The sequence below is a fragment of the Rhineura floridana genome, chromosome 6 (assembly GCF_030035675.1).
Source record: "Rhineura floridana isolate rRhiFlo1 chromosome 6, rRhiFlo1.hap2, whole genome shotgun sequence".
In the NCBI taxonomy this organism is placed as follows: Eukaryota; Metazoa; Chordata; class Lepidosauria; order Squamata; family Rhineuridae; genus Rhineura; species Rhineura floridana.
In genome coordinates, this window is record NC_084485.1 from 4,015,359 (window position 1) to 4,028,680 (window position 13,322).

The following is a 13,322-nucleotide window of genomic DNA, read 5'->3' on the forward strand; positions in this document are numbered from 1 at the left end:
ACAGTTACAGGGCTGCTTAGCTGGGTGTGTGTATGCCATGTAAGGGAACCACAACAGCTCTGAGTCTACCATACCTATCCCTATTGAATAGCGGTTTCAGACATTTAAAGTAAAGCAGGTGGTGAAATATGTGAAGTTTTATTTTAAAGTGCATAACAATAACATAACCAGTGCAATGAACGTGACACACAGCATCACATCATGGGAACTTCCCATACATACTTCCCTTGAACAACCCAAAACCAACACATCCTAACTTGGTGGAAAGACGAGGTGAACCGGTTGTTAGTTACACTGATGCAACAGTGAGTCACCACTGGTAACTTACCGCTGGGCGTTCGACAGTGCATTCAAATTAGACGCTATCCCCGCCACAGAGGAGAAGATGACATCCACCTTCTCAAAAACTAGGTTTATGCCATGCCTCCCCTCAGCCGCTCGAATGTCCATGTCATACATGCGCTGGCGTACAAGGTCATTGTTTTCCCTCATGAGCATCATGAGGTCCTCGTGTCGGGCTGCTTCCACTATCTCCTGCTGCCGAGATGCCTCTTTGTGCTGCTCCAGTATGGACTGGAGAATCAGTGCAGAACGTGATGTTTTTCGCTTCTTTCTCCTTCGGTGTGCACTACGTACTGCCGATGAGTGCAGCACTTTGACCCGGTGCACGACGGGATCTGTGAATTGAGTGACATGCCAGGTTAGCGGTAGTGTCCGAAGCAATTGCAAGCACTGCAGGATGCGATGCCGCCCAGAAGATGGTCCTGCCATTGTAGTACATACTCAAATGAACCTAGCCCCCCCTGATCACTTACCAATGCTTTGGCGTGCCTCTTCTTCCTCCTCATGTTGCTGCACAGTGACACCCACATGTTCCTTGACCGCAGCATGTGGCGAGAAGAGGCCTGGCTGTTGCATCCTGCTGTTCTGCAGTGTTATTTCTGTGTCCACTGGCGGCAACGTGTCCTGCCTCTGGACTGGGCTTGGTTGCAGATGGAAGCGGGGGTGGCAGCCTTCCCTACTATATGTTCGCCTTCACTTAAACATGGCACGTGGCATGCAAACAAAAGTAGATGGAGGAATTGTTTTGGACAGCTTTAAAAAGGATTAAACAAATTCATGGAGAATAAGGCTGTCAATGGCTACTAGCCATGATGACTATGCTCTACTTCCAAATACCAATTGCTGGAAACCCCAGGAGGGGAGAGTGCTCTTGTGCTCTAGAATGCTGGACTAGATGGGCCTTTGGCCTGATGCAGCAGGGGCTTTCATGATTTATTTGTTATCATTATTCGGTTTATATCCCGCCATTCCTCCCAGCAGGAGCCCATCTTATACATCTGAGCATCCTGCACCCATACCTCTGTACCTCTTTGGCACAATCCTGTAGTTCTCGTCCTCTACTGATTCAAAGCATAAGTATAACAGGATTGAAAGTATATTCTTTCCCTGCCTCTCTTTGCCCCAATCTTCCTCCCTGTTCTCTGCTGTAGGCACCTCAAAGCAGAGGCCTTTCATTTCTTCACTGCTCTGTACTGTATCCCTTATACTGTATATACCCAGTCCTATTTCTTCCTAACCAGCCAAAATGTGCATTGCATCCATTAAGTACTTAATTATTGATGCCTCTTTTTTCCCTGTAATTTCCTGCTGAAATCCTGTAACTTTTCATACCACAGATGTTCCAGTTTATTTTTGCCCCATTTTTGTTGTGCTGTAGCCCCTCTGGACAGCAATAATGGGGTAGCATTGGAGAAGTGTCTCAGAACAAACTGAAGTAGAATAAATCCACCACTAATGCACTATTACCGTGTCAAGCACAAGTTGCAGGATACACTCCCAATAAAACACTAGCCTGGAGTGGTCCTAAGATGGCTACTGTTCTGGGAGGTTTTTTCAAACAGCTGGGATATTCCAAATTCCTAACCCTAACCGTAACCCTCTTGACTATCATTTCCTCCTTAAGTTTCTGCGACTGTGCGTTAAGCTTATATATTCAGAAACCAGAAGGATTGCTAACGGCCCTGATCCACTATACCCAGGAGGTCCACAAAATAGGCATGCAGAAGGATGGGACACGTGCAAAGCGGTTGGGCGCGATGCGATGGCCTGCCTCGAGGCGGTGCTCCCGGCAAGGAACCCCACATGTGCTTCTTGGAGCGAAGGTTGGCTGCGGCGAGGGGCATTGGGATAGCGGGTATGCAAAACGGAACTCACCGCCAGGCGAACCACAGGAACGTAAAGCGAGGGACCGAACTCGGTGAACACGTGCACTAACACCCTTTGCACACAGGACAATGGCGCAAGTGCGCTTATCCGGAAGTGAAGTAAACTGCCGATTTCCGGTCGCGGTGGCTACCTCCTCTATCCCTAGCAAGTCTATCAGTTGTGCGCATGCGCTTCATCAGTTGAACACAGAAGCGCGGAAGTTTGAATTTGACTGGAATGGAGGTCACGGTGTTTTTGGCTCTAGTCCAGCTCCACGTACGACTTTTAAGTTTGTGCCTTGTCCAGCTGAGGGATGCTTTCCTTCAGTTCCGCTCGGTGGAGCAAGAACGGGAGGCGGAGGATTTCCAGCTGCTTCATAAAATATGGAAGAAAAGCTGCAAGCAGCTTCAGGACCGCAATAAACGTGGGAGATCCTCTTTGAAAACTTTTGCGGCCATGGCCCAACACGCCTTGGGTGGAAATATCCCTCGAGGGGTTTGGGTTCGTGATTGTGCAAGATCATGGTGGGAGACCGAAGTCTTGCAACACTGGGACGACGACCTTTGGCTGGCCAACTTCCGTATGACTCGGGCTACCTTGTACGAAACGGCTGATCTCCTTCGTCCCCATCTTGAAAGACAAGGAACCAACATGCGTAGTGCCATCCCAGTAGAGAAGAGGCTGGCTGTTGCTGTGTGGTGGCTGGCAACAATGGAGTGTTACTGGGAGGTGGCGGTGAACTTCGGACTGGGAAAGTCTACCATTGGGGAGATTGTCGTGGAGGTCTGCCTTGCGATAGAGCATGTTCTTCTGTCCAGAACTGTCAATATTGGAAATCCTCAGGAGGTAAGTTTGCCTGCAATTACTTTTGGCATGTAGTATCACTGTTATGGTGATTGGAGTAGTGCGAAATCGGAAAAGCGGCACCACACTGAAGCTTGCACCCCTTTTTCTTCCAGATTATGAATGGCTTCCTGAAAATGGGTTTCCCGCAGGTGGTTGGGGTGGTCGATGGATGTCACATTCCGATAATGGCTCCAGCGGGACAGGGAGAGGAATATATCAACCGCAAGGGTTTTTACTCCATTTTACTGCAAGGGACTTGTGACCATACTGGTCGTTTCATTAACATCGAGGTGGGTTGGAGTGGCCGGAATCACGATTCTTTTGTTTTCCACAATTCTGCCATCTTCCAAGCGATGGATGCCGGACTGTTCGTTCCTGGCAATCCCAGCATAACTATCCGGGGTGTCCTGGTTCCTCCCCTCATCCTTGCTGATGCCCCCTACCCAATGCACCGTTGGCTCATGAAGCCCTATGGGGGCCATCTAGACAATTTCCAGATGGGTTTCAACCGGGTGTTCAACCGCTGCAGAAATGTGGTGGAAAGAAGTTTTGGGCGTTTAAAGTCAAGATGGAGACGTCTCACTGCTCGGCTCCCTGTGGCTGAAGAAAATTATGTTAGTGTTGTCACTTCCTGCGTTGTGCTGCACAACATCTGCGAGAGCCGCGGACACATTCTCCACAAGGAAATTGACGTGTCTGACCAATTGGAACTACCTGCATATGAGGAGCAGTCCCGGCGAAGTGACAACTCAAATGTATCCTGGGGGAATGCTGTTAGAGCTGCCATTGCTCGGTATATAATAGAGAGCAACCTTTAGCTGTGTTGATTCCAGCACTTCCCAAATAAACGTCACCGATATGCACACACACGTCTGTTTTATTATCTGTGGTTTGGGAAGTGGGGGGGGGTGCTGGCCCGCAAGTGGCCCATGCGGCGCCCTCGGCAAAAGCATCGTTAGTGGCCCCCACATTCTTTCACTATTTCTACGCCACCGCCCTCAATACGCCGGCAAGTGCTGTCTGTCGCAGCTGGTGAACGGGCGGCAGGCAGCAAAAGGAAAGCAATCATGCGTGGCTTTCAAAGCCCGCCAAAAAGGCTGAAGCGCACGCCTCTTCACCACTAGTGAACGGGGAGGGGAAAACCTTCGGCGGGACGCGGCCAGGGAGCGAGAAGTTCCCCAGAACTTGTAACCGACGAGCGGGGATGCATGGTTTTGGCGGGAAACAAACCCGCTGCAGCCAGGCTTCTCGTCCCACACAAAAAACACCTGCGCTAAATGGTATCCGCCACTACAGCACCATATTAGCCCAGCAGGTCTACCAGTCTGTTCCGATGTTTCTAGGATGTCAGTTTGTTATAGCCTGCCACGAATTAAATTTTTCCCCTACAACTGCATCCTTGGTTCTATTTTTTTCCTCAACTGTGCTTTCATGGAATAGCGTTATTGTGGTAATCCAAAACGGCTAGCCCTTTACACTGTGCTTTCATGGAATAGCGTTATTGTGCTAATCCGAAATGGTTGAACAAGCCCTTCACACTTCAGTCTGTTCCCGGTTCAAGCAGCTGAACGCCGACTTTTTTAATGCCAGGGAGGCATCGAGAGGAGCCCCCCCCACAAGAGACCGCAGTATTTCAAGGAACTGTACAGCTTGTGGAAGGAGGGGGGCGTCCTTCATGGGAGCATCGGCGGCCTGATGGCAAGCACACGGATCCAAGGTGTTAACCCAATGTTAATTGTTTTTGCAGGGAATGTGTACTGCTTGCGCTCCACTTTGCACTTGTGCACACTGCCCTGTGTTGGGGCCACAGTGCATGCCTCAGACTTCACCTCATGTGTGGGCAAGGGGAATGTGAGAATTGACCCACTATTGCCAGTAATGAATGTGTTGCCTGCAGGCTTCCTGAAAACAAGGTGGTGCACAACGCACTGCTTGTCCGGTCATGCCGATGAGCATTTGGCTGTGATTTCACAATTACCTTCTCCACCCACAGTGCGTCCCACAACAGCAGACCCGCTATCCTCAGGAGAGGAAGAGGTGTTGGAGGAAATCCCGGAAGGTAGGTCCGGAAGAATAATGGTTAGCGCCCAGACACCTGCAGGACAGTGCAAAAACTTACAATGTACTTACAGCTGTTGATGCCACATGGAGGCTGCTGCCATAAAAATAGGGCGTTGTGAGCAAAGCTGGCTTGCTATGCGCCCAGTAGCTAAGGGCCCATGTGCTATGTCCCCAAACTTGCATGCGTTCAGTGGGTCCTGCAGCCCAGCATTGCTTTCTGGAACCCTCCCTCAGTCCCAACTCCATTGTCTAACAAGGAAGCATGTTAGAAGACTCTTCTCAGTGGCTAACACACTCCCCTTTCATGCTGATTGTCTCATAGGACACAGGAGACATAGGAGACATTGGGACCCTGCTTCCAAAAAAGTAAAGGGTCTAGGACCCCCCCTGAGACCCAGGATGACTACACCCCTGGTCGGAAGGTGATCCACACTTTTGACATTGTTAAGCAGCCCTGTTGCTTTTAATGAAGTTACTCTAGAGCAGGGGTTCATGGAATTGTACAATCATAGAATCATAGAGTTGGAAGGGGCCATCGAGTCGAACCTCCTGCTCCGTGCAGGAATCCAAATTTAAGCATACCCAACAGGTTCAACTGCCTCTTGAATGCCTCCAGTGCTGCAGAGCCCACCGCCTCCTGAAGTCATTGGTTCCATTGTCCTATCGCTCTAACAGTTAGGAAGTTTTTACTGGTGTTCAGTTGACATCTGGCTTCCTGTAACTTGAGCCCATTCCTTGTCCTGTACTGTGGGTGTCTTAGACCGTTACCTTTTTGGGAGCAGGGTCCCTATGTCTCCAGTGTCATATGAGCCAATAAGCATACAAGGGGAGTATGTTAGCTGCTGAGAAGAGTCTTCTAACATGCTTCCTTGTCCTTTCCTGCTGATTGGAGCCAATCAGAGTGAAAGGAGGTGAGTTAGCCACCGAGAAGACTTTTCTCGATAGCTAACACTCTCCCTTTTCATGCTTATTGGCTCCTAGGGATGTCTGTTGTTGAGGGAGAAGGCATTAACAAGGATCTCATTCTCAACCCAACAGCAAAAGAGGTGGGAGGGGGTATGGCTGTGACTAACATGAAGGGACCCTGCACTTCTGAATTTGCCACTGCACTACTGGGGAAGAGGTCTTGAAATGAGTGTTTCCTGGGAGGGCACCGAGAGAGGGATGATTCTAGGGACCCAGCCACTACAAGTGCCTGTTGGGGGGAAAACAATCCCCAAAGCACCTTTTATTTTAAAGAGGGGAAGTACCTATGGATGTCCAGAACCAAACTGTATACAGTATCAATGGCAACACAGATTTCTTTTTGGGTGGGGCAGATATCAATATATATCAATATATCTATATTGATATATATATATACACACACACAGAGAGAGAGAGAGAAGTTCCAAATAGAGGATAGTTCATTCTTCCCTCTCCTTAGGCTAGTTTTCTTGCATATATAGCCAGAGAAAGGACCGTAATTATCCTAAAATCATTTTCCAGCGCACTGTCAGAAATATTCCCAGCGCTAGGTATTAATAATTCACAGCTGGGCTGAATGCAAAGTTTGGGGGGGGGGGGTTCAGCGGAGGGGAGAGCAGATTTAGGAGGGTTGAGCTGTCCAGGTAAGCTTTCTTCCAGGACCCTGGGACAGACAGAGCGGCACCCTTTAGACGCCCCCCTCCCCTCCCCACGCGTTTCCCTTTTGATTTGTAGACCTTTCGCCCGAACAAAGAAAAGTTGCGTTCTTAACAGAGGTTGAAGTCGGAATCCAGGACTTTCGAGAAAAGCAGCGATCTGGAGCTGCCTGGTTTTACCAGGGGTGTGGTGGGGTGGAACTGAATTAAACTACCTTCTACAAGGCCAACAAGGGCGGAGGGGCGGATAGAAGACTGAGTTAAAAGGAGTCCTGGGTTCGAATCCTGTCTTTTCTATAGACACAGAGCCTGGACCTTGGGAAACGCACTCCTTCCTAAATCCCCCTCCACATCCGCAAAATGGGAATAGTAGACTTTAACGCAAGGGGTCAGTCCCAAACCTGCTTTCACAAGGGCTGAGCATTTAAAATAGAAGCCTCTGAGCATGTCTCCTAGGGCTGGTGCTCTGTTGAGAATCGGAGACTCCGTGAGCCAGTGGTTAGGGTTTAAGGGCTTAGCACAGCCACCGGCTCCTGGGTTGGGGGTGCTGCTCAGAGAAACGATTATTTTCTCTGCCTCCCTATCCTCCATAGTGGCCTACCTTGCAGGTTTGTTGTAAGGATTGCAGAGGTTACCTGTGCCAAACGCTCCAGCCACTTTGCATTGCAATCTTGCTAGCTCTAGCGAGTAAGTCCCATTGAACTGTGAGAGACTCCCTTCTGACTAGACATGCACGGGATCGCGTTAAAAAAAAAAATCCCCAAGGGCGCCGATCCAGCCAAAGCTAAGCCCTTCTTAGGCTGCAGCCATAGGCACACTTCCTTTGGAGGGAGGAAGCCCCATTGGACTCAGGACTTACTTCCAAGTAAACGCACCGAGGATCGGGTCCTAATGATTTCAAGGGGGGGATTCAAGAAGGATCAGGACGCTTCCGCAGGGGGGGGGACCAATAGCCTGTAAGCTTCCAAGTGCAGAATTTGGGGTCCAATGTACTCTAAGTGGCGCTAGTATTTGGCACAGCTCCCCTTCCCACCCAGTTAAACAGTTAAAACAAGTCTGTGGGGCCCCCCTCAGTCCCCATTCCATAGCCTAACTGTTGTGTTATGACATAGTAACGTTCACAACTCATTTTGGACCCCTCCCTCGGCACCCACTCAATGGCATAACCACAGCCCTGAACAGTTACTCTTTTGAACTACAGGTCCCACAGGCCCAATCCAGTGGCAATGCTTGCTGGGGCTGGTGGGAGTTGCTGTTTTAAAAAGCAAGTTTTCCAAGCTGTGAGCATAACTGCTGCCTTATTGCCGAGGCCTAGTTTCAAGTCATTTGGGACCCCTCTACTTCCTGGGACCCCATTCCATTGCCAAAATGTTGCATTATAGCTGAGTAACGTTTAAAACTCATTTGGGACCCCTCCCTCGGTACCCGCTGAATAGCATAACCAGAGCTTGGACCAGTTGCTTTTTTGAACTATGGCTCCCATCGCCCCAATCAAGTGGCTATGCTGGCCGGGGCTGCTGGGAGTTGCAGTGTAAAAAAGTAACTTTTCCAAGCTCTGACCAGAAGTGCTGCCTTATTGCCGAGGCCTGGTTTCACATCATTTGTGGCACCATTCCATTGCCTAACTGTTGTGTCATTGCCGAGCACCCCTCCCTCGGCCACCATTGCGTGGTCAAACGTTTGTGTTAGTGCAGAGGGCCAGTTGCCAACATTCCCCCCCTCCTTCCCCTCTCTTTCGGGTGTTGGAATGCTATGCATTCAACGAGAAGAGCACAAGTTCTTCTTTGTTAGAACAAAGTTTATTATGAAAGTGCACTCTAACTGAAACCCTCCTTCGCTTCTTCTGCGTTGGAAGGAGATTGTAGGTATGCCCCACATTGTGCAGGGCGGGAAACCACATGAAGGCATCCATACAAGAACCAACGTACAAAAAAGGGCCTTGTTGCGCTGTGCCAACTACATTAAAACATGACAACAGAACTTTGTAAACATTTAAACAGCTGTGGTGGGAAACAAGACCAGCAGCCAAAAATTACTTCCAAACGTTCGAACTGCAGGAACAATGCGTGGGTGGATGAGATCAATCATGACCAGGTGAGCTTCTTAAGGGGCAAGAATAACAATATGTGAAGTTTTTACACATATTGGGTAATACATCAGAACTACGGCAGAAACTTTAATATTGCTATTTAACACTGAAAAACGCACAGCCTCCTCTCCCCAGAGCAGCTTACTTGTCACCTAGGTTAATGTCATTTAGGAGCTGGGCAAAGGCCTTTTTGTTTTCCCAAGCTTTTAACATCCAATATATATTTCCAGTGGTGTTTTGAACTGAAGAATTATATATAAATGCTTTAAATATGTTTTTTAAAAAACACACCTCAGATGAAATCGCACAGGATTATTGTGAAAATAGATAGGGTAACTCTATCTGTACACCTGAGAGGAAAGGCAGCATGCAGACTCAACATAAGCGACACTTTTGAAATCATTAGAAAGTAAACTTGTTCTAACTTCACAACGTAAGGTACTCTCACATCCCTGATGAAACTGTTAAGAATAGGATTGTATAACAGGTGGTACAGAAATATTCCTCATTGTGTTTCCAAGGTGGCAATATAGGAACCTGACAGGCAGTCTCACAACAATCACCTAACATGTAACACTAAAAGAAAATGGAATAAATGTCCTCTTAACTACCTGTATTTATTGTCACAAGATTTTCACTGGAGACCTCTACTGGATAAGCATCAATAACTAGGGTCACAACCTCGGTTTGATAACTGACAATCAACAACGCTAATCTAATATACAGGATTGTTCCAAGAATTACAGTAACGCAAGTGAAGCGCTTTGAATGTTAGAAATGTTAGACAGCTTTAGCAAATAATAATAGAAGAGAGTGAGCACTGAGTGTGTTTGAATGACAGCATGGACTAGGCCACGAAAACGTGCACCCCACTAACAGCGCAGCGCCAGGCGTGTTTATTCAGAAACAAATCCCATTCAGCCTCACATAAAGAAAATCCCACATATTATATATTATCTGTGTCTGTGCTAATATAAGCCTCCAACCACAGCACCCCATTTCCCTCAAGTAAAAGAGACGCTGCTGCTTCGTTTGGCGTTTAATGCCGAATCAACATCAGCAGCACACCTATCATCGCCACCTACTGACCGAGACGCTTCTCTTTGGGCCGCAGCACTTTATAGCAAACGCGGAGCACTGCTGACGTCAGAGGCCTTAGTCTCCGCCCCGTTACTCTCTCGATCGCTTTCTTCCAATACCGAAAAAAGGCAGGCAGTGAGCAGGGCAGCTTTGAGTGAAGCATTGGGGACCTCCTCGCTCGCGCCAAAGTTGAAGTGAAGGAAGGAGGAGAAGGACGTCGCGAAAGGGACCCGGGTAGGATTCTCTCGGGTAGGCGGAAGTTTCGTTCTTCACCATGAGGCCCTGCTCTCTGTGAGCAACTGGAAAGGGCTTCCCCCCTCCTTCCTTCTAAGTCTTTGCTGCCAATAATTCTCGTTTTAACTTTTATTGTCATCCATCTCACATACCTCTTAAAAATGTATTTTTCTCATCATGCTTGTAAAACATGGTGACTGATGGGCAAAACATTCAACTCCCAACTAAAGCTGCAATCCAGTTCATGTCTACTCAGAAGTAAGCTCCACTGGGTTCAATGGGACTTACTTCCAGGTAAGTGTGTACTGCTTTGAAGCCTGCATGCATGTAGAATCATAGCATGTTAATAAAGTTACCATTAGACACAGCCCTATAGCTCAAGCATGACCATTCGTTTTCCACTGCAATAAATACAGGAATTTATTGGTCTTTTAATACGTTTCAGGTGCGAGCTTCCAACTTGCAAGATCTTGTTTACAAAAATAGCCACGCTGGGATTACTGAGGCTACTGTATCAATCACCTTTGATAATTTTGAGAAGAAGCAGAGTCCCCTAGGATTTGAGAAGCATGACGAGGTAACAGTCACAAGGCAGGTGAGCTACTGATGGATTCCATGAGTTTCTAAGTATTTTATATCTTTTAACAGAACTGTAAATAGACCAGTATATTCTGAAATCCTTCATTTTGGCACATGCCAAGTACTTTACTTGCCTATGTACTGTCACATCAGACTACAAAAAAAGCTGTGATATATAATGGGCCCTTGTTTCTTCCTCCTCAAGGTGGTGATTGGAGGCAGGAATAAGTATCTAATCAATGGTGTGAATGCAAACAATTCTGTTGTTGTTATGTGCCTTCAAGTCGACTACGACTTATGGCGACCCTGTGAATCAGTGTCCTCCAAGAGCATCTGTCAAGAATCACCCTGTTCAGATCTTGTAAGTTCAGGTCTGTGACTTCCTTTATAGAATCAATCCATCTCTTTTTTTTTTTTTTTTCAATAATTTTTATTCAAATTTTCATAAAACATACAAGACAAAATCATAAAACATTCAAAGACAAAAAACAAAATCAAAAATAGTTAAACAAAAAGAAAAAAAGAAAAGAAGAAAAAAAAAAAATAAAAAATAAAGAGTAAAATATTGACTTCCCATTTGTCAAAGATCAAATCAGTTATAAGTCTATAATATATAGCAATCCTGTCTCTTAAGTCATATTATAAAATCACTTTCCTCCAGTAGTTATCTTACTTAGTCATCAAATCTCATAAACATTACTTTATTCTTTCCACAAAAAGTCAAAGAGAGGTTTCAATTCTTTAAGAAATATATCTATCAATTTTTTTTTTCCAGATAAGCATATCGATTAATCCATCTCATTACTAATTATGATAATCTTATTGTCATAACCATAGTCAAAATAAACATTTCAATTAATCCATCACATCAGAATCTGTTAGGTTCAGTAATTTCAGTAGCCATTGTTCTATTATCTCTATTAGTTCCATTTTCCATCTTCCATCTTCAGTAGTCTTGTTAAGTCCAGTAATTTCAATATCCAATCTTCCATTATCAGTATTCCATAATAATCTTGCTGTCAAAGCCATAGTCATATAATAAGAGTCTGATGGGAATTACCTCTATCCCAAATATTTTCTTGCCATCCATTCTGAATAAGTTGCTGAAATACTGCTGTAAAATCATATCTCTGTTCTTTTTTTCAAAATACACTGGGTCATCTCTTAAAAGTTTTTCCATTGTCACATGGCTGCAGTTAATTCCATAGATTTTCTCTATATTGGGCTCCATCACATCATTCCAGTCCAGAAGATAATCCATGCCATTGATAACTTTATCTCTAGAGTCTTCATTAATTTCTTCAGAGATAACATTGAGTTCCAAACAATAGATTTTATTTCTAAAGTCCATAGACTCCAAATCTTGTTCCTGTTCCACGTTTGTTCCAATCTCCGGGATCTCCTCTCTCACAGGGACCCCTATTCCAGTCTCCAGGGTCTCCTCTCTCACAGGGACCCCTATTCCAATCTCCGGGGTCTCCTCTCTCACAGGGACCCCTTCCAGGGTCACCTCTCTCACAGGGACCCTTATATCTTTAATCTCCTGCTTCATTTTACTCAATTCAATTTTCGTTATCTCAATCTCATTCATTATTCTCTGAAACATAGTTATTTCCAGATTCTCAGCCACTTTCTTAATTGCCATTTTAAAAGAAAAATATAGGAAAACCACTTCTTATTTCAGCAACAATTGGGTTAATACTCCAAACTTGGTGACATCACAGTATAAACAGAGCAGACAGCCTTATCTCTCCAATAGTTAAGTAAACAAAATGCAGTTCCCAGGATCGAAGCAATTAATGGCAATCGTCAAGAAACAGATTCGTCAAAATAAAATAGACCAAAAAGAGAGTAGTCTCAAAACAGTATAATATTTTTCAAAATAAAAATCTGGAATAGAAATCCCTCTTCTGTGTGTATCTTTAGAATGCAAATCCAGGACAGCTTTTTGCAACAAAAACAGAGATAAGCTATTAATTAGTGCGTAGCAGAGAGAAGTTACGGCTCCCCAGTGAGATGTCAAAAACCGATCAATCTGGCAAATCTCTTTTAAACAGCAACAATTTAAGTCAAGTAAAAGAAAAATATAGAAAGAAGGGTGCTTGCCTGTTAGTGCGTTCTCTCTTAGAAGATAAGATGAACGTTCGCTTTAACAGATAGAGCTTGCTGTTGAAAATCCGTCCCACCTTCGTCGGCTGGACCTCGTCCCATAAATTAATGAGATCTGGTCGTCCCAACAAAAATAGGCTTTGAGGTTAATCTCTTCGTTTCTCCCTACCCGGGAGAAGTTTAATCAGTCAAAAAAAAAAGAAAAAACTGACTGATATATCTGAATAAGCTTCTTTTGAGGCAGGAGCCCGTCTCAAAAGCAGGCACAGGCTAAGTCACCCTTCCCGGAAGTCAGAATCAATCCATCTCTTGTTTGGCCTTCCTCTTTTCCAATCAGTTGATTTTTCTCTTATCCGCTTTTTTCACTGTCCAACTTTCACATCCATACATAGAGATCGGGAATACCATGGTCTGAATGATCCTGACTTTGGTGTTCAGAAGCTGCAAAAGAGATTTGCATTCATGAGAACAGGGCTTTTCATAAGGCAACTTCC

The 13,322-nt window shown here is 45.7% G+C and overlaps 1 protein-coding gene and 1 long non-coding RNA gene across 2 annotated transcripts; both read left to right on the forward strand.

Moving 5' to 3' along the window:
• Positions 1 to 2,104: 2,104 nt before the first annotated feature.
• Positions 2,105 to 3,872, forward strand: LOC133386491 (uncharacterized). Its single transcript, XM_061630147.1, has 3 exons — positions 2,105 to 2,131; positions 2,515 to 3,054; positions 3,168 to 3,872. The coding sequence occupies exons 1-3, from the start codon at positions 2,105 to 2,107 to the stop codon at positions 3,870 to 3,872; spliced, it is 1,272 nt and encodes a 423-aa protein (XP_061486131.1).
• A 6,035-nt stretch (positions 3,873 to 9,907) lies between these two features.
• On the forward strand, positions 9,908 to 11,010 carry LOC133386962 (uncharacterized). The gene is made up of 3 exons (XR_009763324.1): positions 9,908 to 10,155; positions 10,586 to 10,735; positions 10,925 to 11,010. It is a non-coding gene; the product is annotated as an uncharacterized LOC133386962 (long non-coding RNA).
• Positions 11,011 to 13,322: the final 2,312 nt, after the last annotated feature.

What these genes read in the sequence shown, in the direction of transcription:
- LOC133386491 (XM_061630147.1), top strand. Translation starts at nt 2,105, where the DNA reads ATGGCCTGCCTCGAGGCGGTGCTCCCG. An exon ending in GCCTCGAGGCGGTGCTCCCG is followed by an intron (nt 2,132 to 2,514) that starts GCAAGGAACCCC and finishes TGCCTTGTCCAG; the next exon opens with CTGAGGGATGCTTTCCTTCA. An exon ending in ATATTGGAAATCCTCAGGAG is followed by an intron (nt 3,055 to 3,167) that starts GTAAGTTTGCCT and finishes TTTTTCTTCCAG; the next exon opens with ATTATGAATGGCTTCCTGAA.